The following is a 26786-nucleotide window of genomic DNA, read 5'->3' as shown; positions in this document are numbered from 1 at the left end:
CTGAATATATTCTATGACTTTCATTGCTCAGTTGGTTAGAACACCTGTTTAGTAAGCGGAAGATCTTGAGATTGACTCTCATTATTTATTCTTGTGTTTGAAACCCTTTTAACTTAGTTTCTCTACAAGACTGTTTCAAGCTATGTCATGGTCAAGAATCTCAATCTTGCGGAAGCTGATGGTAACCTAACTAAAACAAATATATGATAATTTGATATTTTCAAAAAGATGATTGGTTCCGCGCCCATCACGGCTTCTACTAATCTAAGGTGACTTATTTATACCTTATAAGTTGACTACCTGACTAGACCACTACGGTTAAGACAACAATCGTTTATCTTTTCTCTCAAAGTTTTCACTAATCTAGCTGTTGATCTTTTTTAACCTTGATGAAAGCGTGTTATTTCGCCATTGTCGTTATACAGATATATTACGCTGTCATTTTGATTATATGAATATGCTAGGGTGTCATTTCGGCTATAAAGTGTATCTCATACTTGTTGTATTGATTAAATGATTTTGTCACGTGAAAATTGAACATACAATACAAAGATGAAAGGTATAATTGACATGTTATAAAATTTCCTGCACTGCTCTACTATATGGAATTCAACTCACTTCACACTTGGTTTCTATACGGATTTTTACGCTTCAGTGCTATACTATTTATTTGTGTACCTAACTTAGAGTCCATTCTATTTACGAGGGTCATATGAGTTGTCAAAACAAGTAAATCAAGAAATTAATGACTGGGAATAAAGATTCGATAATTATATATTACTTATGTTATTCTTCTTAGAGGTTTCAGGTTTAAGCAGTTGCGTCTATATGATATGTGTTCGTTGTCAATAATTTAAAAATTATAAACAAATATTATCTTATAATAAACCTCAACTATCTTAAAAAATATAATAATTATCAAATCCAAATCGCTAGTACCTATAGGTGAAGGTATCATTACCTCTGCTCATAAAATGAACTTCTAATATTTGTTTATTTGGTTGCTATATCTATCTATATTATCCCTAAATGTTTATATTGAATTCAAAATGGTCCTTAAACTATAACACATGTTGAAATTATTTATAGATTAGTCTCAATTGAAGTGTTTGAAGTTCATGTGTTGAATTTAAATTTCGTTTAAGCCAAAAATTTTCTTGATGTCGGTTCATAATGTCACCTGTTCATCTAAATGTCCAAGCCGGATGGGAAGTGTCACTACTTCAGCCTATAATGGGAAAAAATTGTCCTATAGGTCGGCCCATCCATGATTTATGGACATTAAATAAATTTTTTACGACATTTGTGTTTGTTAAGTAAGGTCAAAGATTCAAATTTTATGTTATGAATAAAGTAAATTAAGTTGAGAGGATCATCCCATAATAGATCTCTATGTATATTAATATCCGATCTAAATTAATACACTCGTTTCCGTGGATAAAAAAAAGAAGTCCATTAGGGTTGACAACTGATCAATAACATTTTATATTTGAAAGTCGTATCGTTGTTACACTTGAATCAGAAAACAACTTACCCATTATTTTCTACTTTATCAATGGTTTCCTCTATGGATATCATTTTTTGGAAATCAAATCCCTTTTGAAGAGAATGGGAAAAAAATTCAAACCACAATTGAATCCCTTTTCTCTTGTTGCAGACTCTTATCAATTATGATGGCCTGATGATCAAAACTGGCATCTTCATTGTTAGTAGCATTAACTAATTTACCTGCTTCTACTTGCTGCTCCACTAATGGCTGTTGGGACTAGTATTCCTTGCTTCTACCCCATAGCACAAAATATAGTCCCAAGATTATGATAATTGCTCCAATCACACTTCCAAGGAACATTTGCTCACCCACAATGAAAGATGACATTACTGCTACAATCACCATACATAGGAGACTGAACGCCGTGACGAAAACTGGTCCTCTGTCGTTCATTACGACACCTTGAATGTAATAAGCAAGTCTTGAACATACAATACCCTGCAGCAGCCATGGTTAGATTTGAGGGCTCAATTAAATAAGTGAATCAGAGGTGATGAAATTCTGACACTGTATGCAGCTGTAAGTAACTTGGTGTCCCATTTAGGAGCCCAAATTGCAGCATTTCCCTTTTCCATTACCAAAGCTACTACTGTTCCTTCGAGTGTTCCCATCAGGCATATCCAAGCCGTGAGGGAAAGTTCAGCCGGATATGTTTTGAACGTGACAGCCTATAAAAACATGGCTTGATGTCAATGTCATGGTTCTAGCAAATATATTCTGAATGACTTTCTACTGCAATTTTTTGTGTTTCTTACTTGCAGAATAACGAAACAAGCGTAGCTGAAGCAACTGGCAGCGATCATCAGACCACCCTTGACCGTGTGGTGGAAATCCGTCCCCTTTTTTGATGTTGCTTCGTGGTTGTTAATACTCGATTTGGTCCAAAACAACTTGAGCACCGGTCCTTTCATCAGTGTCATCACCATGGCTCCTGCAACAGTTGCTAGGGTGCCGATAACCTTATCATGGCTTCGGATTGATCTGAAGTTTACCTTCTCAAACCTGCATAGATATATTACCAAACAAAATGAATATATCTCTGTATTATAACTTCTCTGTAAATTTCAGAAAATTTTACCTCAAAATCCAAGCCATTAAGAAGGTAATGGCAGGAAGAATGTTATAGGCAGCTGCAAAAGTTTCCGTTGTGTACTTCATCCTCACATAATACAAGTTTTGATCAATAACTGGCCTGTCCAAGTAAACAAACATGTGTTAATGTTATTATATGATGTTAAAAAAAAACTCGTAATTCGATTCGGGTAATTACTCCATCAAGCCGAGCACCATTATTTTGATGAAGATTGACATTGTCATCTTAGGCCTCACTTTCCTGTAAGTTAAAATTTCCATTTCAGCTTCATGACACTGATTACAAACATTACATCAAAGACTATACAGAAATAGAGATGTTTATATACTTTTCGATGATGACTGCAAAAGGAGCCATAACGAGGGTGGCGATGGCGTGACGGTAGACGACCAACGCGTAATTTCTCATGCCTGGGTTCCATGCAGCCTTAGATAAGACATCCATTCCTGCAAGACCAACTTGCAGAAAAATTGCAGCAAAATATGGCTTGAACTTTATGTGGAAACGATTTCTTTAGAAACAAATTTAATTTTTAAATAAGTGTGATTTAAAAAATTTCGTCTCGATTAATTTGATGTTTTCTTTTAAAATAAAAAAAATATGGTTCGAGGAGTCGCCACCAATATTTGATTAGGGTGTGATTGGGCACCCAAAATGTTTTGTCATTTTAATAAAATATAATTTAAAAATTATTAAAACAACATTTTAAGGTTTGCGTACCAAAAATTGAGTTCGAAAGTCGATTACGCGTGAGGAAGGATTAGCACCCCACAACGCCCTAAATCAGTACCTAATCAATTAATTAGTTGTCTTTGCAATGAATCTTACAAGTTCAAATTTAATTTAATTTAAGATCCCTTCAAATAATATTATTTGAACTTTAGGATGAAAAAAAGACAATATTTAATTATTTACTATCGAGAAGAAAAAACCTCTTATATCTTAAAGCAATCAATTCTCACTCCAAGCAAATAAGGAATATTATTATTTCATTCTAAAATTTATTATTAATTTAAATTGCATGAATAATGATGAAATAAAGTAAAACCAAATTAAATAAAATTACCAATCCTTTTAAAAAGAAGAAGGATATTCGATTATTTAAAACGTCGAGATCGGACCTTTTATAAGTTTTAACGATCTTTTCTCGAAGAATTTAAATAGACGAATATTTCTTTTTCTCTCGTTCTCAAATTTTAGGGTTTCACATGATGGGATATATTTTCATCTTAAAATTATCGAAAGTAACTTTCTTATACGTTAAGATAATAACTTCACAACAACCCTAAAATTAAAGGGCGTTACGCTTAATACAATTCTTTAAATTGGGTCTAATTATGCTCATGAGTGTATCATACATATTAATTAAAGAGTGTCACATACTCAAATAAATAATTGCACCTAGATCAATACATTCAAAAGAGCACATGCACATGCAAATGCTACTATATATATGATTTATAAACATGTTAAGGATTCATAATATTTGAATTTGGTTAAGCCAATATATATTATAATTATTTTAAAGTAACATATAATAAATGCCTATAATACTAGTTCATATAATAATTGAAAGAAAATGCTCATCATATAATGTTTGGTATATGCATAAATATATTAAGGTGAAAATTAGGATATATATATATATAAAAGAATGGACAAACACAACATACTATCTTAGAATATATATTTTAAATATATGAATACCTATACCTATAGGAAAAACAAAATAGATTACATATGGACCATACTATGCATATTTACGTACATTAATTAACCTACTTAATTGATAACATATCCTATAATATAGTAATTAATAATTAACCTATTTAATTCATAATAGTATAGCATATAAATATATAACTATATATAATCATAACTAACATTAATAATAATTAAAAACTAACCAAAAATTTGAACTAATTAATAATATATATATATATATATATATATATAAACACGAACAAAAACTCGAATGAAATCTCCGGACAAAATGAGTATCTACACTTTCCTAAAGAACCCATTTATTGGTTCTGTATTAGGGGTGCTTAACTAGTTGACCAGCTCGAACTTGACTCAATCAAAACTCAGTAAACGCTCGACTCGAGTTGGCTAGACTCAAACTCGAACTCAACTCAAGACTTTAACGGGCTGAGCCGAGCAAAGTCTAACTCGACTTGATAAGTTTGCGAGCACTCATTAATTTAAAAAAAAATATTTTTAGTAATTACTTCAAAATTATTTCATTCAAAAAATAAATCTAAATAATAATTATTAATAAATAATAAAAAATTATAAGTTAACTAATCTATTATTTTTTAATAAATAATAAAATATTATTAATTAATAATATTATTTTAATACCAAAAAAAACCAACCATAATATCCTCATATAGTATTAGTAAATTTTATTTTTAGTTAAAAAAATAAGGTAAATTTTTTAGTGAACTTAACAAACAACGAGTCGAGTTGAGCAACAAATTTTTTTAACGAACACGAGTTGAACACGATTTTAACGAGTTTAACGAGCAACGAGTTGAGTAGAGCAGCAAAATTTGTTACAAGCACAAATCGAGTACTGCCTAACTCACGATCGACTCGCTCAATAATCACCTCATTCTGCACGTGTGTATATATATATATATGTTTTGTATATCTAATGGATATGTGAATGCACACTTGGAATTAGCTCTCAAACTTATAGAAAATTAAAGTAAATGGTGTGTTGCACTCATGAGGGAGATTTGTGGTATCTGTGTCTTCCTATTTATAATACCAGAAGTGCTCCACTTTAATTTATGCCATATTCCACAAAACTTTCAAGTCATTTTCTGATGCAAAAGTAAATTATTTTATTAATAGGACCCTTATAACACCTGCCCACGGCCCGTGTTGCAGCTGAATTTTTGTTTTTGTTTTAAATCCGTGGGTCAAATTATTATTTATTTAAAGATTTAAGATGTTTATTTTAATCATTTGAAAGTGTTTCGAATTCAATTAAGTTCATTTGATTAGAAGATAGTTCGATCGAAATTAAATTGAAAATTAAAAAGTAACATTTGAAAGTTTAAGGACCAAATTGAAAAGATAGCTAAAGTGAAAGAATACATTACTATTAACCCAATTATTTAGGTTAGTGGGAATTGATGAGAAATTGGGAACTGAAAAGCACAATGTTTTCCTTTATCTTAGGGTGAAACCGATTTGAGAGGAAAGAGAGACTTTCCATCATCATCTTCCTTAAGCTATTTGTTAGTAATTGTTGAATGTTTTGAAATGCAAGTGAGAGAAAGTTCAATTTCTCTAAAAGTTACATCTGCATGAGATAATCAAGCTTAATTCTTAAACCTCAATCGAATTCCTTTCAATCGGTGCTATCCATTTCTAATTGAGAAAATAACCTCAGTGACCAAAAATGCCTTATAATATACGATTTTAACCAACTTTTTTTGGATTTGCCAAAATGACCAACTAAATCGCAATGCGATCGATAATTCGCAACGCGATCTCCGGTATCGCAAATCAGTTTCCAGATTCTTAACGCGATTCTGACTATCGCATTGCGATTTCCCAAATTCGCGTTGCGATTTTCCTAATTCGCATTGCGATTTACGTATTCGCATTGCGATTTTCATAATTCGCAATGCGAATACGTAAATCGCAACGCGATTAAGTAAATCGCAATGCGAATTAGGAAAATCGCAATGCGAATACGTAAATCGCAATGCGAATCTGACTATCGCAATGCGATTTACATAGTGCCATTTGTATTAACGCGTATTTTTTTTTTTCAAATTTCAAACACGAATTTTTTCTTAATATATCGGAAACTGAACCGTCCACAGTAATCGCAACACATAACCTCAAACCTAAAATCACAACACTCAGTCCCATCTCCATCTCTCACTCTCTACGGCGAAATCCGTCCCCATCTCCGAAGATTTCCGTCCCCATCGCCGGCGAAATCCCTCACAACCATTCACGGTCAGAAATCCCTCACAATCATTCAGAAATGGAAAATCAACCTCCGAGGGTTAGTTTTTTTAATTATTTTTATTTTGAAAATTTTGCATTATTTTAGGTTTTTCATATTGAAATTGATGATAAGTTTACTGGTAATTTCAATAATAGATTAACCATTTCACTTAGATTTCTTATTAAATTCATTCGATTGCTGCCAATACTGCTAAACTGTTTAGTATTTAACCCTGTGAAGTTAGTATTTGTCTTTGTTTTGTCTTTTGGTTGAAGTAATGCAGAAGAAGAATAGTTTCGAGAATGAAAATCGCAACGCGGAAATGACTATCGCAACGAGAGAATCGCAATGCGAAATGAAAATCGCAACAAGATAATCGCAACGCGAAACCAAAATCGCATTGTGATTTTCATTTCGCGTTGCGATTCTCTCGTTGCGATTGTCATTTCGCGTTGCGATTCTCTCGTTGCGATAGTCATTTCGCGTTGCGATTCTCTCGTTGCGATAGTCATTTCCGTGTTGCGATTTTCATTATCTTGTTGCGATTTTCATTTCAACCAAAAGACAAAACAGTGTTGCAAATTTTAGTTTCAAGAATAAACTACTATTTATGTTTATTGTTTTTGGTATATCTTCATAGTGTAGTTTTTGGTATATCTAACTTGGTATGTTTATTATTTTTGTAGAAATTTTTTTCGGCTTCATTGACATTAAGGAATAAAGTTAGCCTAGCCACTACAATTGCTTCGAAGCTTTCACCTGCACAAAGAAAATTATTTGAGGAAACCTGCTTCGGGCCATGGCTGAGAGTATAGCATCCGGGTGGAGATGCTAATTTAACCCATTTGTGGCTTCAGACCATGACTAGCGATCTACCCGACAGTATACAACGTGGTGAGGAAGAGATATGGTTTCATTTTCCACCGGTGTATACTTGTTTTGGGCGGAAAGAGTTCTGCTTAATCACTGGTCTACGATTCGGACACGATGATGTAGGCCAGTACACTCGTCATATCACCCGCCCATCATGGTTATCCAGGGTTTTTCCTGATGAGTCAATAGAGAAGCCGAACTTACACGTCAACGACCTGAAGAAATTGTTTAATAAGAAAGATGGTTTTACTCGGATGAATGACGTCGATGTTGTCCGAGTATGTCTTCTACTACTTTTGTATGCTGGTTTTTTAGGCAGAGAGGCCAGACAACCTATTCCTCAGGAGCTAATATTATTGGTAGAGGACCTAAATGCATGGAATCTGTTTCCGTGAGGTTCGTATATATGGAAAGCTACCTGGACTAAGTTGTCGTCTGCCTTTGATGACCGCAAAAGTTTGCGGGGCGATGGGTCGAAATACACTTTGTCAGGCTTTGTTTGGGCCTTTAAGGTAAGAATTTCTATATAATGTTTTCAAAATTATAATTAATTATTTAACAAGTACTAATGTTTGTTATTATATTGTTTGTAGATTTGGATATTCGAGGCTTTCCCCAGCATGCGGATATATGCATTAAAAACCTCAAATGATATTCCTAGGGCTATTTCCTGGAAGAGGAAACGTCTGTTGGATTGGGAAGACTTAATACCATATGCGACAATAAATAATGTAAGTTAACACAAATACTATCATATATAAACAAGTTATTAATAGTAGACGTTTAACTTTGTTTGAGTTTTTATATTTTTAGGAGGCCAACACTCCATTAATGAGACTGACACCCACGGAGGCTGAGCTTGTCACTGATTGGTTGCAAGCTAGTCAGTGTTTTCTTGATGGCACGAATGATGAGCAGTCTCCACTTCCTCCACTTCGAGAGCCATCACCTGATCGACCCGACTATACACCTCTACAACGAGAGCCATCACCTATCCCGTCACATCATCGAGCCTCTTCTCCACCATCACCTCATGATAGGCGACCGACAAAGATGCCACGACTTCTATCTCCCTGTTCTCCACCTCCACCTCCACGGGATGAGTCAAGGGAGTTACGTGATGAGGTCAATGCCTTGCGTGAGGAGATCGGTACTCTACGCGATAACGATGGTGCATGGCGTGTGGAGGTGTCTACTTTACGTGGTGAGGTTGCCGCTCTACGTGAGATGGTAGTATCGTTGCAGAATGAGGTTCATACTCTACGCAACGAGGTAAGTTTAAGATTTTTCATATTTAACTTGATGATAAATTTACTCGTAATTTCACTTAGATTAACCATTTCACTTAGATTGCTTAGTAAATTTATGCGGTTGCTGCCAATACTGCTAAACTGTTTATTAACACTGTGAAGTTAGTATTTGTCTTTTGTTTTGTCTTTTGGTTGAAGTAAATTTATTCGGTTGCTGCCAATTATGCTAAACTGTGTATTTTTAACACTGTGAAGTTAGTATTTGTCTTTGTTTTGTCTTTTGGTTGAAAGTAAATTTGTTCGTTTGCTGCCAATTCTGCTAAACTGTGTATTCTTTAATACTCTGAAGTTAGTATTTGTCTTTGTTTTGTCTTTTGGTTGAAGTAATGCAATCCATTCAAGTTTCAATTTGCAGAAGAAGAAGAAATAGTTTATTCTTGAAACTAATTTAGTAACATTGTTTTGTCTTTTGTTTTGTCTTTTGGTTTCGCGTTGCGATTTTCATTTCGCGTTGCGATTCTATCGTTACGATTTTCATTTCGTGTTGCGATAGTCTTTTTTCACGTTGCGATTTTAAGTTCCAGAAACTATTCTTCTTCTGCAAATTGAAACTTGAATGAATTGCATTACTTCAACCAATAGACAAAGACAAATACTAAGTTGACAGTGTTGCAAGTTTGAAACATATTTGCCTTTGTTATCTGATGTATTTTTTGAACTATGATAGAATAATGACTTGGGTGAATTCAATGCAAGTTTGAAACATATTTGTCTTTGTTTTCACTATTTAAATATCATGTCTGTTTATTTACTGATATTTGTATTTAATTATTTAGTGGACCGATAAGGTGGATGCTTTACGTCGGGTTTTTCTTGCACGACAGAGTTCACGCATCAGACGGCGTGCACGTGCTATTAAGTCTCCGTACACCCCAATAGTGCGAAGACACCGCAAGAAGAAGCCCAACTCGCATGTCATCCCTCAAGAGTCCACTCCTATCGTTGAAGAGGCCCCTATTATTCCTCGAGAGTCCCCTCCCACCATTCAAGGGGCCACTGTCATCGTTGAAGAGGTCCCTCCCACCATTCAAGAGCCCGATTCACATGGCGTCATATGTAGGATTCTTGAGAAACCCTCTGACGTGCCGGACATGATGGATTCAAGTTGGCTCTCGTATGAGTTACCGACCAGTACCATACCGGTATCTGAAGTGGAGAGGAGACAACTACTGGACACAATTCTGGATAACACCCTTTGGGCTAAGACCGGAGTTGATTTTTATCAACATGAGCGGAGCCAAGGGTGTTTCACTGACATATGCAAGCTCAACGATGATATCTATTTGTTGCTTGATCGGTCTTGGTGGGGCGTATTATTAGGGGTCGAAGACAATGGCTATTTCGATGGAGGGGTAAGTCTTATATTTTTCTTATATTTCAATTTGATTATTTTTTTTTAAATTTATGTAAGTTACTAATATATGTCTTTTTTTGTAAAACAGCATATCGATGTGTGGGTGTCACGTCTTTTAATAATTAGGAAACTTAAGGAAAATAAAAGAAATACACGATATACAATTATGCCGACGTCTTTTAACGCCGTTCACTTGAAGAATCAACGAGATGAATCATTTGCGTTGGGCAATGGACAAGCTAAACTTTATCCTGCATGTTGGAGGTCGATAAGGTTAGTATTTATTTTAGATTGAGTTTAAAGGTATTCATAAATAAGTGCGCAAATGAATGAATTATTACTTATGATTGCAAGTGTTTATCCCTGTTTTGGAACGTAAACATTGGCTTCTCGTCGAGCTTCAGCTCCCATCCCTTAAGGCAATAATATATGACATCATGATAAATTACATATCATTGGCTGATTTAAGAGATATTATTAAGGGATGGAGCTCTCATTTGGCTAAATTCTTGGATGCGATAAATTATTGGACTCGTTCTGGAAACAAGAAGCCAAAGAAGCTCAATATTACAGTTAGCAGAGACGAGACCGCACCACAACAAATGAAAGGACCCAGAGGGGATTGTGGTCCTCTCGTATGCTTGGCGTTGGAGCGTTTGATCACAGGAAGTATAAAGTATCTACCTCCCACCGATAGAGATAGAGCTGCAGTAGGCTTGTGGTTTCGGCATTATATGGCTAGATCGATATATAGAAGACGCTGCCTACCTGCATCCGCGTTATAAAAATATCCATAAACAATTGGTAAGTTTATAGGCTTGTGGTTTGAAAATGTTTGGTTAAGTACCTATAATTCAATAATTTGCTGTTTGTAGGTTTTAGATGTGTAGAAAGTGTTGTTTGAGCAAATGTTTGGTTTCTGCAGGTTAATCTCAGAAGTGAGCTGCGTGAAAATGATGTATGGCTGTAAAAGTTGATTCAATAGTAGATGAGGAAATAAGAATTATTGCTTATTTTTTGATTGTTTAATTGATTTGTAAAAGATGATTTGTAAAAGTTGATTTGTTTAATTGATGTGAACATAATTCTTATTTGTGCTTGTTTAATTGATTGAAATGTAATGGTTGATTTTGTTGATTTCAATCTGCATTATGTTGAAGGCAAAAATGACTATCGTAATGCGAAATGAAAATCGCAACGAGAGAATCGCAACGCGAAATGAAAATCGCAACGCGAAATGAAAATCACAACGACAAAATCGCAACGCGAAACTAAATTTGCGTTGCGATTTTCATTTCGCTTTGCGATTCCCTCATTGCGATTTTCATTTCGCATTGCGATTCTCTCGTTGCGATTTTCATTTCGCATTGCGATAGTCATTTCCGCGTTGCGATAGACATTAAGATGATTGCGAACGTCATTTCCGTGTTGCGATAGTCAAATGATTGCCTAATAAGTGATAACAACTGAACATATCATAGCAATTTTCAAACTCAAGTTACTAATACATGCCTAACTGAAAATGTTAAAAGTTCACACATAAAATCTACATAATACAACGTTTGCATTTAAAAATCACCTAAGTTAATAGTCCCAAAAGGTGAAGCCAGTTGTGATTGGGATTTTAAAAATGATTGCGATTTTGATTGCCTTTTGCTTGACACCATATGAGCTTTGGATTTTGATGAGGATCCATATTTTGGTAGAGGAAAAGATGATTGTGATGGAACTGGTGATCCACATGTCAACCTTGTATGACCACTTTCCTTGCACCGACTACATGTTGATCTCTTCTTCTCTTCACCCTTAGACGGTATACGATCGTGACTTTTTGGTCGGCCAGGTAGCCTTCTGTCCATGGCTGGTGGCAAAACTTTTTGTAAGTCATCTGGTATGTCCCACTCAGAAGGATGTGGAATAGGGTAGACAATCTCGCCATAAGTCTGTCGATATACTTCTGTAGTGTAGCAATCCATAGCGTATGCGCTTGAATCATCTTGGTTTAGATGAAGAGAAACTTTTATAACATGGCCACACGGATAACCAGATGTTTGCCATTTCATACAACTACACGTCTTTGCATTTAGATCGACAAGCCCATTTAAGTTATTATCCAGTACTTCAAACAAAGTGTTTGAACATGGTTCAACTCTCCATGACGTTGACTTCACAACACGTTTCGTTATCTTTTTTTCTGTCCATGGTGTAACACGATGTTCCAATGTTCCTATAAATTTAAATAAATAATACTTAGTAAAATATATGATAAGTTACGAATTTAAAGAAATAATACCTGCATGGTTTCTTTTCTTGTAGTACCACTGTTGAATAGAGGCTCGAAAAAACTCCATTAACATAGTAATGGGTAATTTCCGGGAATGAAAACTTAGAGCGTTGATTGATTCTGCACTATTAGACGTCATGAAACCATATCTTGCTCCAAGTTGATGTACTCTTGACCATCTTTCAAACCCGACATCTTCTAGTGTTTGAGCACATTGAGGCAAAACACGTCTTAAACAGTTTATATGCTTATTAAAATCCACTTCTCGATAAGCTTTTATAGCCTTCCAGTATGTCCATTTGTGATTTTTTATACCAACAGACCTTGATTTTAGATTTCTATACAAATGAACACCACAAAGTCCATGAAAAGCATATGGGAAACACCTTCTAACAACGTTGTCAATTGAGTTTTCCCTATCGGATATGATTTTCAGATTACTAATAGGACCTATACAATCCCTAAGATGCCCCATAAACCATGTCTATGAATCAGAGGTTTCAGATTTGCCAACCCCGTAAGCTATTGGCAATATCCCATTGTTAGCATCCATGGCTACTGCTAATAAGTTTACTCCAAGGTATCGACCTTTCAAATGTGCTCTGTCAACTATAATAACTGGGCGCATGCAAGTAATAAACGAACGAATCTACAAAATAATATACACAAGAAATATAATCATTTAAATGTGAAATGCATGTAACTAACAAAAATGAGTCAACAGAATTATATTGATTTACTAACCACAGCACCAATGGCGATAAACAGCAACTCAAAGCGTCCATCTCTATCTGTTTTGATATGAGTTACCGACCCAGGATTTTTCAGCTTTAAATTGTGACAATAAGCCGGCAGTTGGGCAAACGATGCTTCTGGCGACCCCCTCAACAATTCCAAGACATAACATTTGGGTCTCCAAGCTTGAGAATATGATATACTAATCTTGAACCGAGCATTCATGTCAGTCATAATTTCATGTCCCCGATATACCCTGCCATTCAAAAACATTAACTCAGCCAGAAAACCACCCAACACCTTTTTGTTTGCCTGTTTATGGTGAGGAAAAACTTAGGTTCTTGAACATGTATGTTTATCAATAAAAGTCCTAACTTGAAACATTTCGCAATCTTTTATCCTCTTTGCAATCATACGCCACGTACAGTTTTTGTCAATCATACACCTTGTTTCGAAACGATCTTTGCTTGATTTGTTAACTTTTAGTTGATAGCCATCTTCCACACATTTCGTATACAAAGCTATCTTCAAGTCTTCCTTTGTATCAAAACAATCATCTTTCTTGATACGAATAACTTTTGTGTAACAATCAACTGCTTTCTTTACTAACTCTTCTTCCGGTATCTGAAGTAATTCTGGCATATTCCTGTTATACTCCCGTGGCATTTTCTTTTCTTCGGGGACTTTTTCTTCTTCTTTTTCTTCTTCAGGATTATATGAATTACAGAATGGATGTTCAACATGTTCATTCACAGTCGTAACTTCCTCGTCATTATCATCAACAACATCTTCCTCGGTAACGGCTGTTTCATCATCAAAATTCGGGTATTGACCAATATCAAAATCATTACACGCAGAGTCTGTTTCTTCTTCTGAAACATCATCAAAATCCGAGTATTGACCAATATCAAAGTCCGGGTATTGACCAAGATCAAATTTCGAATACTGACTAGTACTCACAATTTTTTCTGTTGGCTCATCATCGTCTAATTGGTCAATACGAAAACCGGAATTTGGTGCTGAAAGTTGATTGGGATTTGGATTAGAGAAAGGTTGTGGGTTTTGAGAAAAACTTAGTTGATTACTACCCGCTACTGACCCAACAATACTACTTCTAGGTTCAACAACATACAATGTAACATCATCACTTGAAACACTAATGTAAGCAATGAATCGTTCAACATCTTCATTGTCGGTTAACAAATAAACTTTACCATTTCTCTGATAAGATAGCCTAAATCCACTTAGGGGCTCTAAATTCAATTTCTTTGAAACACGTAACATTAGAGTTTCATAAGTTAACTTTTTTAATGACAGTTTTAGTTGAAGATTCATGGGTAAAGGCATATATTGTAAAACACCATGAACATTCTCCCATGACCCTCCAAAACACAAATCTATCCAAACATGATCAACATTAGATGATTTCATGGTTGTAAATTAATTTACTAAACAAACGAGCTGCGAAACTAAGACCTGTTGCCGGATGGGGAAGGATGTAGGAACAGATATAGGAACGGATGTCGCCGGAGAGAGTGATAGATGGAGATGGAATGAGTTGCGATTTAGGGATTTAGGTTATGAGTTGTTGCTGCTGCGTAGATATATACCCAAAAAATTTGTGTTGCGAAACTAAAACCTGTTGCGAACTTTGAAAATCGCATTGCGATTCTGTATTATCTCGTTGCGAAAGTCAGAATCGCGTTGCAAAAGTCAGAATCGCGTTGCGAAAGTCAGTATCGCGTTGCAATTTTGAATTATCGCGTTGCGATAGTCAGTATCGCATTGCGATTTTCCAAATTCGCATTGCGATTTACTTATTCGCATTGCGAAATGGGAAAATCGCAACGCGAAATTGGAAAATCGCATTGCGACAGTCATAATCGCGTTGCGAATCTGGAAACTGATTTGCGATAATGGAGATCGCATTGCGAATTAGCGATCGCATTGCGATTTTGTTGGTCATTTTGGCAAATCCGGAAAAAGTTGGTTAAAATCGTATATTATATGAGATTTTTGGTCACTGAGGTTATTTTCTCTTTCTAATTTCAAGTTGAGTTAGATTTATCTAGACTATAATTTTTTTTTGAACAAAAGTAACTAGTATTATTAAAAAGTGAATATCCAAAATTATAAGAGTTTACAATTATCATCGTAAACTAAATACATAAATTGGACATTTTTCTATAACATTAAAACTAGTCACTTCATATCATATAAGGACAAACATGGAAAAAGTTAAAAAGCCAACCAAAATACTCGAACAAAAAATAAATACAAGCAAATCTGACTGCATTGACAAATGAACCACAAGATGAGATTAAGCTATTGAAAGACCACCGAGAACCGCAAATCAGAGCTGAGCGTCTTGAGAAACTATCCACGAACGCAGAACCACGTATCCAAATTCAATTTGAGGGTCCATAGCAGGAAAGATCAACTGAATTACGAATAAGCGCCATCTTGATCAGTCTTGGCGCCGTCAAATCCAATTGTGAAAACATAAAATAAAAGAACGACCAAACGACAAAAAAAGAAGACGAAAACATGCCAGAAAGACAGAATTATTCTTATTAAAAAATTTAAAAAAACAAAGAGAGAAGAGAACCAGAGGTCGGCAACCAATATCAAAGTCGGTGTTGTCGCTGGCTAAACAAAATCAAATTAAGAACAAAAAGTTAATCTAATCTATAGAAAACAGTATAAGCTCTAAAGGGAAAAAAAGAGGGAAAGGGATAGGGGAGAGTGGCTAGGGTTATTTATTAACTATAAATTAAAGATTAGAGTCATGCATGCTAATTTTCAATCTTTGATTATGATTTTAGTATCAAAAGTGTTAGCAAAATGTATGATTGTTCTTGAAACTTAAATGAAAATAATGGAAACCTCCAAGGCTAGGGGAAGCCAAGATTATCGACTAATCATCAATCCGAAGCATATTGAAAATTTGAGTTAAGTGAGTGTAACGTTGTAAAATATAGACATGTAATTTGTGCAAGTATACACTTTTAAATAAATAATATAATAGTGAGTGAGTACTGACTCCACATATATTGCATTAATGATTAAGTTATCAATTATTATCTATTTATCTTTTAAGAATGACAATAAACAAATAGAATGAAGGGGATTGAGACACGATTAAGAGAACATGCATAAAAAATAAGTCAATTTTGAGGCAAATAAGAAGCAGCCTCCTCACATCTCTAATCATGAAATAAGGAGAGGATTATTGTATGATGCACTGGTAATAAAAATAGAAAAAGAAAATTATAAGCAGTATTAAGATAATATCAAATGTTTCATTATCTATTTTTAAGCTTAAAAATATTTGACATCATCTGATGAGCACAGCTCGCAGAACTTTTTTATTACAATATATTAAATAATAATTCATAAAAGAAAAGTAAATAATTGTGAGTATTTTAAAATATAACATAATGGGTAATGAATGGGATGGTGGAGCGAAATCATTGCCCCGGTAGTGTGATAAATATTTGACCGTGAGAACCGATTCTAGTGTGATAAATAATAATTTTAAGTAATTATACTTGTAAGGTGTATATATTATTAATAATTAAAAAATATATAATTTTATTATTACTCCATATTATTAAAGAAAAAATAACAATTTTGATAGTGAGAAAGGAAAAGTCGAAAACACTAATGTTATTATATGCCTTTAATAATTTCACGTAGGGGTGGATGGTCCTCTCCATTGTTTTATAGATCTTCTTGTTGTTTTGGCTTTGAGTTGAGTCGATGAACAGGTGGAGTTGCTTTTGTAATTTTCTTATAGAAGAGTAAGAGTGTTTGCCGACTCCTATATAAATAACATCAAAGTCCCTATTAAATATTAAGAGATTCTTTTCCAACCCAACTTTGTGCGTATGACATCCACCCTCAGATCAACACAGTTTCTTCTCTTAAGAGCAAGATTTGGTTTTCTTTTTTTCTTTCTTTTTTTTAAATTAATTATAATATTTGATCTATTGACCGATAAATATAGATCGAGTTTTGTAGAGATCCATTATGATTTATGAGGGCGAGTCTCTCAACCCAATTTACTACATTCACAAACGTCAGAATTCAAACTTTTGACCTATTTCAAGATTATAATGCATCATCTCATCATACCAATTTTTTATTTTTTTTTAATTTAGTGGCATGCAAATAGGGAAAGGTAAAGTTAAGCAACAGGTTAACACTCTTTCTTCTGCATCAAGTGATTTTTGTAATTCCAAGACAGGATATAAATATGTACTCATTATTTTTATTTCAGAGTTCTAAAAGGTTTAAGAAAATATTACAATATCAAAAAATATCTCTAACGATTCATTAAATAATTATTTTAGTTTTTAATTTTTTTGAGTATTTAGATCTATAATGTTTTATTTTATGACAAAATTAGTATTTTAGAGTGTTTGTTGACTTATTTCACATAGGAATCTTTTTGTCTCAAATAAAAATTTAAAAGTCAAAATGTTAAAAAATATTAGTCAAAATGACTCTATAATCAATAATTAAATGTATTTTTTGTCACTATGCCTAAAAATTTTAAGATTGTATTAAAAATATATTCATGATCATAGTTTAAATTTTAATACATATTGTACATTCTCGGCAAATTACAGTTTCGTTGTTATTCCTTGGTATGAGGGATTCAAAGTCCCTAAAAATTTGTCTAAGATATCTCAAGGCTCACTCGGAGGTAATTCAACATGACCACTATCAATCTTATTATCAACTAAATTTACTATCTGACACTATCAGATCTACCCATCTACCAACCCATCAATAGACATTAATCTTATGATATTGACACTAACTGCTCTGTGACTTGGTGTCAAAGACATATATACTCGTACAAACAAAGCTCGGAAGAGGTAAGGATAAGCATGGATCGAGTTTCGGCCAATTCGACTCGATTCAAAAATTTTATATTTTTCACCCGATCTGATCCGACCGAAAAATATATACTCTCCACCTGACCCGAACTCGAACTTATTTTTTGAGATAAAATTTGAATCTGATCTTAGCCGAAATAATAAAAAATATTATTTTTATTAAAAAAACAGTGATTTAATTAAAAATAATAATATATAAAGTGATATTATTGTAATTATTCTTAAATATATAAGGTAAAATTATATTTTTTTCGAGTTGGGTCGAATATTTTTCACCCTAAACTTAAATCCGACCCGACCTGAATCTGAATTTTTTAAAAGAAATCTGACCCGATATGATCGGATCGGGTCGAAACCCGGGTTCGGTTCGTATGCCCATCATAGGAAGAGGAGGCTTTAATCCCACATCCACTATTCATTATCTTCGCTAACTTTTTCTTTTTCTCTAAATCACTATCACCGTAGCTCTCCCTGATAAAAAAGAATAAATCACATAGGTCACCGTCTTCCTATTCAAACCATCAACAATACAATAGATAAGTTTGAGTAGGGGTATGCTTTTGCTTATGCACGTTCCACAAATAAAGAAAGAGAAAGAGGATAAGACGAGAATTTGCCTTGATAATAAAATCGAACTCCATTATTGGAGGAAATCATTGAGATTTTTATTTTCATTTTTTAATTGTTCCAACATGAGAATCTCTTTCATATGTCTTTGTTTCAGCTTTACTGTATGGCTTACCTTGTTGAATTCTTGAGAAGAAGAAGGACCAGTAAGCCCATGGCAAAGGAAGAAAAGGACCCTTAATAAAGCTCTCTCCATTCAATTTTCATGGCTTACCCATCAGTTTGTATCGTTGTGCTTTATGCATGGCCACTAACTCCACCATAACACAATTATTTGTGTGCTTTAATGGACTCTGTGGTCTGTGCCTGGAAAACTTGTCGCATAATTATCCAATGAATCCCGACTCTGAAAACAACTCCAAGAAAATTACGTTTGATCGTAAAGGAACTGAAAGAGAAATCCCCATAAACAACCGACGAAAGCGGCTTTTCTTCCTAAAATTTTGAAGTATAGAAACCGATACAGAATTTTATGTTTGAGAGACAAATTTCTTAAATTTTGAGATGGATAAACTTATAAAATTTTAAATGACGAAAATATATAAAAAAAAATTAAAATATATGATAATTTTAAAATTCAAAAAATATCATCTCCGTCCGTTCCCTCGATCTATCCACATTGAAGCACCCAAAATCATTTACATAATACTACTATTAGTTCTTTAATTTAATCAAATTAAAATCACTCGATCTATTACTAATAAATTAAGGGTTTATTTGGAGTAGTGATGAAATTTAATATACATGACAGTGGAATTAATCATTGTAAGTTAAATGCTAAGGTAAATGGTGATAGTTTTATTTAAATTGACACAATAAAAGAAATTCTCAACATTTATTATTATTTTTCAATTATGTTGTTAAGTTTTTTTGCCATTTTAAATTCTAAAATCATTTTTTCCTAATAAATACTTTTACACGTCAATAAAAGGTATAATATCAAAATTAGTCATCAATATTTATCAAAATGATCATTATGACCTATATTCTTTTTTTTTTTTTTTTGAAGTATTTTGGCTCCCAACGTTTTATTTTGGGATAAAAAGACCCTTCTGTCGATGAAAACTATTAGTTAACAAATAACAAAGACTCTAAAATAGGGGTCTTATGTCCTTAAAAGAAATGTTCATTCCTAAATGTTCCAAAAAGAAAAGAATAAAGATCAAAATAACTATTTTGATAAAAAAATTGGGGGCTACTTTTTAGTATTATGCCTTAAAAATAAGAAAGCATTATGGTTTTTTTTATTACTTTTATACCTTTTACTATTGATTCATAATTTATCTCATCTTTAAATATAACAACTAAAAATAACTATTTAATAATCCTTTTTTCGAATAAACTTTTATATTAAAATATTTTTTCATCACATCGTGAGTGTAAAAGATCTAGTCCACAGTACATTATATGCTAATTAATTATAAAACTCAATAATAAAATGATATTTAAAAATAAAAAACATTTGTTATCAAGACAAATAAAATTAAAAGAATACCATAATATGATACATAACTTTTTATTTATAATTTGGTTGTTCGTCAATTTGATTTCGAAGTTGAAAAGAAGCCAAACAATGGATTATGATCTGTTAAGTGGAATTCGTCATATATTCTCATGTTAGGAGCTCATAGAATCATTGCAGATTAGTATCTCATCCAATTTAAGATAACTGAGTTGAGGAATAAACTCAAAAATCTTTGGAATTTAATACTGTTACTTTCTGCTGCAAATGAAATTCTAAAAACATTTTGAGAATCAGATGATTCTCACCATTAACATCGTCGGAACCGCCTTTCGGTTGAGCCCCAGAATCGGGCTTCGACGTGAGTGAATTGGGTTAAGAGTCGTCACCGATCATTTATTTAAAAGTAAATTGGTTGACCGAATACCTTATTTTTTACCTGACATGCGTCTTACCAGTGATGTGTTGGATTCGGGAGTCGGTTACAGTCAAGGAAGGATTAGCACCCTTGAACTGCCCTTTCGGTACTATGTAATTTCCAGTTGTCTTTAGTTAAGAAAAATGTAACTTTAAATTAAAAGGTAAAGTGACGATCTAAATTACTTACCTCTGATGGATTTAAAAGAGTGCCCCTTTCTAAGTCAAAAACGGGTTAGATAAAAAGTGGTACAACTAACTAAAATCAAAAACATAAGAATCAGATGTCATGAAGGAAAAAGAGATGAAAGGTAAAAAACAATATATATAAAAAATGAAAATAAATAAGTAAATAAAATGAACATGCCTGAAATAAAAAGACTAATAATAAAAGAAACCGAAGATGCAACATGGAAAAAAAGATAAATAAAAGAGAACAAAATAAAGTAAAATATATAAGATATATACTAATAGTAATAATAAAATATATACAAATAAAAAAAACAAGTAACACTATTTTAAGAAAAATCGATGGCCACCGCCTCGCCGCCTCTCATTGGCGGTGGTCCACCACAAAACCCATATATTTTAAGAGAATTTCCTTTCCACAATCCGAAAAACAAAGTGGTGTTTCAAAAATCCTCTCGGAAAAACGTAGATTTAGGAAATAGATTTCGAAAACAATGGGCTCACTTCGTTCATCGGCCGAAAATATTTCTCTTGGTTTTCTCTCGGATCAAAACACAACAAAAAGATGTCAAAATCAACATGCAAACCCGTAAATCGTAAAGGTATGGAAATCTTCACCTTTATTTCTTTCGCAAAAATGTTACAACGCTTCGAATGATTGTGTATTTGCTTCGTATTTTCTGGTATTGCCTGGTATTTCGTGGGTATGGTCTCTGTGATCCCCTATTGTGTTGATTACAAGCTTATTTATAGTCTAATATTTGGAGTGTTTGAGTCCTATCAAAACTCTAACTCTGTTATTTGTTGGTGGCGTCTTGCGAGATCCTTGCGCCGGAGGAATCGGAGCTGGTGGCGTGGGAGTCATACGATCGTGAGATTCGGGCATGGGACGGGGCGCCGCTTGGGAGGCTAGGGTTCTGGAAACCCTAGCTCGCTGGAATGGTTTGCATGCAGCCAGTCTTGGGCTGTTTCATTTTCGTGTAATGGGCTTGTAATATGTAACCCCATGAATAAACAAATAAATATTATATTCTATAATATAGTTTGAAATAATAAAAAATATATTATAAAAACTATATCAATGGATGAAATTTGATGTCTTCAGTTGCCGCTCTTTGCTCATTATCGTATAACGAAAATGGAGCAAAGATTAAAAGACATGAATTTCGGTCATATCGAATATCCTCTGTCACAGAGTTGAAATCCGATATTGAAACTGGTTTGTCAAATTGAACTAAAATATGAAATGACTCCCTCGTCGTGAGGTTAAGTTGAACTGGTAGCTTCTGAGCACGATATCCTTCGTCGTGAAGTTGAAATTGAACTTAGAACTTTTGGCAAGTAGCCTATGAATCGTCTTCTGGCTTAAGATACTTCGTCGTGAAGGTGAAACTTATCCTGAAGACTTTGGTGTTGATGTGCTACAGGTGACTCCTTCGTAGTGAAGTTGGGTCAACCTGTTTGTGAAATTGGAATCGTATATGGCCCCTTCGTCGTGAAGTTGAGCCTGATAATTGGATATCATTCGTCGTGAAGTTAAAATCCAAGTAAGGTGTATTGTTCCGAGTATAATATCCTCCGCCGTGAAGTTGAAATTGATTCTGGAATTGAGAAATTGTTAGTTGACAGTCAGCCGCCCCTTTGCCGTGAAGTTGAGCTTGTGCTATCTTGAGTCCAATATCATTCGTTGTGAAGTTGAAATTAGCTTTGAAATTGGAAAGTTGACAGTCAGCCACCCCTTCGCTGTGAAGTTGAGCTTGTGCTGTCTTGAGTCCAATATCCTTCGTTGTGAAGTTGAAATTGGCTCTGAAATCGGAAAGTTGACAGTCAGCCGCCCCTTCGCTGTGAAGTTGAGCTTGTGTTGTCTTGTGTGCGCGATTCCCTTCGTCGTGAAGTTGAAACCGCGGGTTGTGTGGGTACGATATCCTCCGTCGTGGAGTTGAACTAGACTTGAATATCCTTCGTTGTGAAGTTGAAATCCAAGTATTGTATGTTACGGGTGGACACGATTCCCTTCGCTGTGAAGTTGAAACCGTGGATGACCCCTTTATTTTGAAGTTTGGCTTCGAGCTAGATTTCCTTCGTTGTGAAGTTGAAATCTAATCTCGAGCAAATTATGTCGCTTAGAGTTCAAAATCCTCCGCTGTGAAGTTGAAATTGACTCTAGCTACAACCTGATAAAGTTATGCATATATGTGATGCTATGAATGCAAGACTCTTAGGTGTGCCTAAAATGCATATGCAACATATGTTATCTTGGGGCTCTGGAGAGAAATCTCGATCTCCGATTGCCTGTTGTTGTTGACTCTGGATTTTGAAATCTTGAAGTTCTGATCTCTGATCTTGAATTCTTCAAATGTTTAAATCCGATGTGCATATTTGGGAGCTGCTTCTCGACCATCTCAAGTATGTGCATGAGCCTCGATCGGTTTTCGGGTACCTGTACTTTTCAATGAATCTTTGTACAGTAATATGCGATTATCTTTTGCAAGAATAAATAAATCATTAGGTTTAAATCCAATTCAAGATGCTCAAGCGGAATTGATTTAGAGGAAAGATTGTCTTTATTCATAAGAGAGAAAAGATCAAATAATACATGACAAACATTTTGGAAAATGAATGTCTTAGATCTCGATAATGTGGGCACTTCTGAGCTGAAAAGCCGTAAAGTGACTTTGACCACAGCCTTTGCCAAGGGATCTTTGAGAATGCGACAATGTTCTAGAGAGTGCAATCCTTCTCCGACTTGTTGAGTTTGTTGGAGATTCAGATGCCGGGATACTTCCACTGTCTGGATTTCTTGAACTGATATCCAAATCGCCCTTTCGGCTTTTCAACTTGGACCCATCATTGGTTGTAAGATTCCCTTTGCGGGTTTTCATCTTGAACCCACCTTATTTTCTTTTCTTTTCTTTTTCTCTTTTTACTCTTTTCCTTTTCTTTTTTCAATTTAGGGCGCCCTTTCGGGTTTTCACCCTAAACGATTTTTTTTTTCAACTTAAGATGCCCTCTCGAGTTTTCATCTTAAGCAAAGTACTTTTTGACTGCATCCAAGTTGATGGGATGTGGCAGTTCAGGTCCGTCCATTTCAGCCAGGACAAGAGCTCCTCCAGAGAAGGCCTCTTTCACGACATAAGGTCATTCCTAATTTGGCATCCATTTTCCTCGAAAATCTTTCTGGACTGGCCAAATTCTTTTTAGCGCCAGATCTCATTCGCGAAATATTCTCTGGCGCACCTTTTTGTCATGTGCTCAGATCATTCGTTTCTGATAGATTTGACCATGATGAATGGCTTTAAGTCTCTTTTCATATATCAGATTAAGTTGATCATATCTGGATTGTACCCATTCTGCATCATCCAGTTTGACTTCTGTCAAGACCCGAAGTGAAGAAATCTCTACTTCAATGGGTAGCACTGCTTCCATTCCATAAGCTAGTGAAAATGGAGTTGCCCCAGTCGAGGTTCGTACCGAGGTTCGATAGGCAAACAAAGCGAAAGGCAACTTCTCATGCCAGTCTTTGTAAGTTTCAGTCATTTTTTCCACTATCTTCTTAATGTTTTTGTTTGCTGCTTCTACTGCTCCGTTCATCTTTGGTTTGTAAGAAGTGGAATTGTGATGTTTTATGTTGAACTGTTCACAAGCATCATTCATCATTTTGTTGTTCAAGTTTGTAGCATTATCGGTAATGATCCTTTCAGGTAGACCATACCGACATATAATCTCTTTCTTCAGAAACTTGCAAATAGTGGACTGAGTGACACTGGCATATGATGCAGCCTCTACCCATTTCGTGAACTAATCAATTGCTACGAGAATGAAACGGTGACCATTCGAAGCCTTCGGATGGATTTTCCCGATAACGTCCATGCCCCACACAAAGAAAGGCCATGGTGACGTCATTACATGAAGTGGATGAGGTGGAACATTGATTTTATTTCCGTAAATCTGACATTTATGACATCTTCTAGCATAGTTGATGCAATCCCTTTCTAGTGTGGACGCATTCATTATTTGTCTTGACATCATATGTCCATTTGCATGTGCTCCATAAACTCCATCATGTACTTCTTCCACTGTCATTTTTGCCTCTTCAGCATCGACGCACCTTAACAGGACTTGATTATGGATTTTCTTGTATAAAACCTCTCCGTCAAGGACGTATCCAGCTGCCATCCTTCTAAGGGTTCTCTTATCGATTTCAGTAGCTTCTTCTAGATAACTCCGATGCTTGATGTACTGTAGAATGTCGTAGTACCAAGGCTTAGTGTCTTTCACTTCTTCAATTTGGTAGCAATGAACTGGGTACTCATACGACTGCATGTCGATTGGCATCATTTCAGCCTCCCCACCAGCCTTGAATGCGGCTGCCAAGGTAACTAAAGCGTTAGCCATTTGATTTTCTTCTCTTACCACATAGTGGAAGGTGACTTCGTCGAACTCTTCGAGCAGATTCAGTATTAGTTTTCGGTACTCTAACAACTTTACATCCTTGGTTTCCCACTCTTCGCGGAGCTGGTAAATTACTAACACTGAATCTCCATATATCCGCAAGGTCTTTATGCTTTGCCCCAGTGCATCTCGGATTCCTAAGACACATGCTTCATACTCCGCCATGTTATTGGTGCAATCGAAGTTGAGTATGCTAGTAAATGGGTAGTGACTCCCTTCTGGAGAAATTAGGATTGTCCCGATGCCATGTCCTAATGCATTTGACGCACCATCGAAATGCATTCTCCAGAAACTGTCCGTTGAAGTCCTTGCGTCTTCTAAGGAGATAGCCATCAAGTCTTCGTCTGGGAAGTCAAAGTCCAAAGGCTCATAACTGTCATCGGTTCTACTGGCTAAGAACTCTGATATGGCACTTCCTTTGATTGCTTTCTGACTCACGTACTCGATGTCAAATTCAGACAAGAGCATTTTCCATCAGGCTAACCTTCTAGATAGAGCAGGTACACCCATCATGTACTTCAGGGGATCTAACTTGGAAATCAGCCAAGTAGTGTGGTACAACATGTATTGTCGGAGTTTTTTTGTAGCCTAGACTAAAGCACAACAGACCTTCTCGATAGGAGGATACCTAACCTCGCAATCGGTGAACTTCTTGCTTAAATAGTAGATGGCTCTTTCATTCTTTCCAGATTCATCATGTTGACCTAGGACACACCCCATGGAGTTCTCGAATATAGAGAGATACAAGAACAGAGGTTTGCTCGAGATAGGGGACATCAGGACAGGAGAGTGAGATAAATACTTCTTTACTTTCTCGAATGCAATCTGACACTTTTCATCCCATGTTCTTGGATTTTTCTTTCGGAGAAGACGGAAGATTGGGTCACACTTGTCGGTTAGCTGGGATATGAACCGTGCTATACAGTTCAATCTGCCCAGAAAACCTCAAACCTCCTTCTGTATTCGTGGGGAAGGCAGATTTTGGATAGCTTTAACTTTATCATGATCAACCTCGATGTCTTTCCTGCTGACTACGAAGCCTAATAGTTTCTTGGATGTTACCCCGAAAGTGCACTTGCTAAGGTTCAATCTTAGTTGGAACTTCCTCAATCTCTGGAAGAGATTCCTTAGATTCTCGACATGTTCATTCTCGGTTTGTGCCTTAACAATCATGTCGTCGACATAAACTTCTATCTATTTTGGTATCATGTCGTGGAACAGGGTCACCATAGCTTTCTGATATATTGCCCCAGCATTCTTTAGTCCGAAAGGCATCATATTGTAGCAGAAGGTTCCCCACATTGTGACGAACGTGGTTTTCTCCATGTCTTCAGTATGCATCTTGATCTGGTTATATCCTGAAAATCCATCCATGAACGAAAAGAAAGCATTCTCGGCCATATTATCTATCAATGTGTCAATGTGAGGCAGAGGAAAATTGTCTTTAGGGCTCGACTTGTTAAGGTCCCGGTAATCGACGCACATACGAACCTTCCCGTCTTTCTTCGGAACTGGAAATATATTGGCCACCCATTCTGGGTACTTGGCCACTTGGAGG

The 26786-nt window shown here is 35.1% G+C and overlaps 1 protein-coding gene across 1 annotated transcript; it reads right to left on the bottom strand.

Annotated features, from left to right (window-relative positions):
• Positions 1-1655: 1655 nt before the first annotated feature.
• LOC120211604 (WAT1-related protein At2g37460-like) lies at positions 1656-25393 on the bottom strand. The gene is made up of 7 exons (XM_039210101.1): positions 25265-25393; positions 2971-3134; positions 2820-2882; positions 2628-2741; positions 2305-2551; positions 2056-2217; positions 1656-1987 (listed from the first exon to the last, which is right to left on the bottom strand). Exons 1-7 carry the CDS (start codon positions 25391-25393, stop codon positions 1766-1768), a joined length of 1101 nt encoding a protein of 366 aa, XP_039066032.1. The 3' UTR covers positions 1656-1765.
• Between the last annotated feature and the right edge of the window lie 1393 nt (positions 25394-26786).

Source organism: Hibiscus syriacus, unplaced genomic scaffold, assembly GCF_006381635.1.
Source record: "Hibiscus syriacus cultivar Baekdansim isolate YM2019G1 unplaced genomic scaffold, ASM638163v2 tig00109973_pilon, whole genome shotgun sequence".
NCBI lineage: Eukaryota > Viridiplantae > Streptophyta > Magnoliopsida > Malvales > Malvaceae > Hibiscus > Hibiscus syriacus.
The sequence above is the reverse complement of the archived record's forward strand: the minus strand, read 5'-3'. Positions and strand labels throughout refer to the sequence as shown.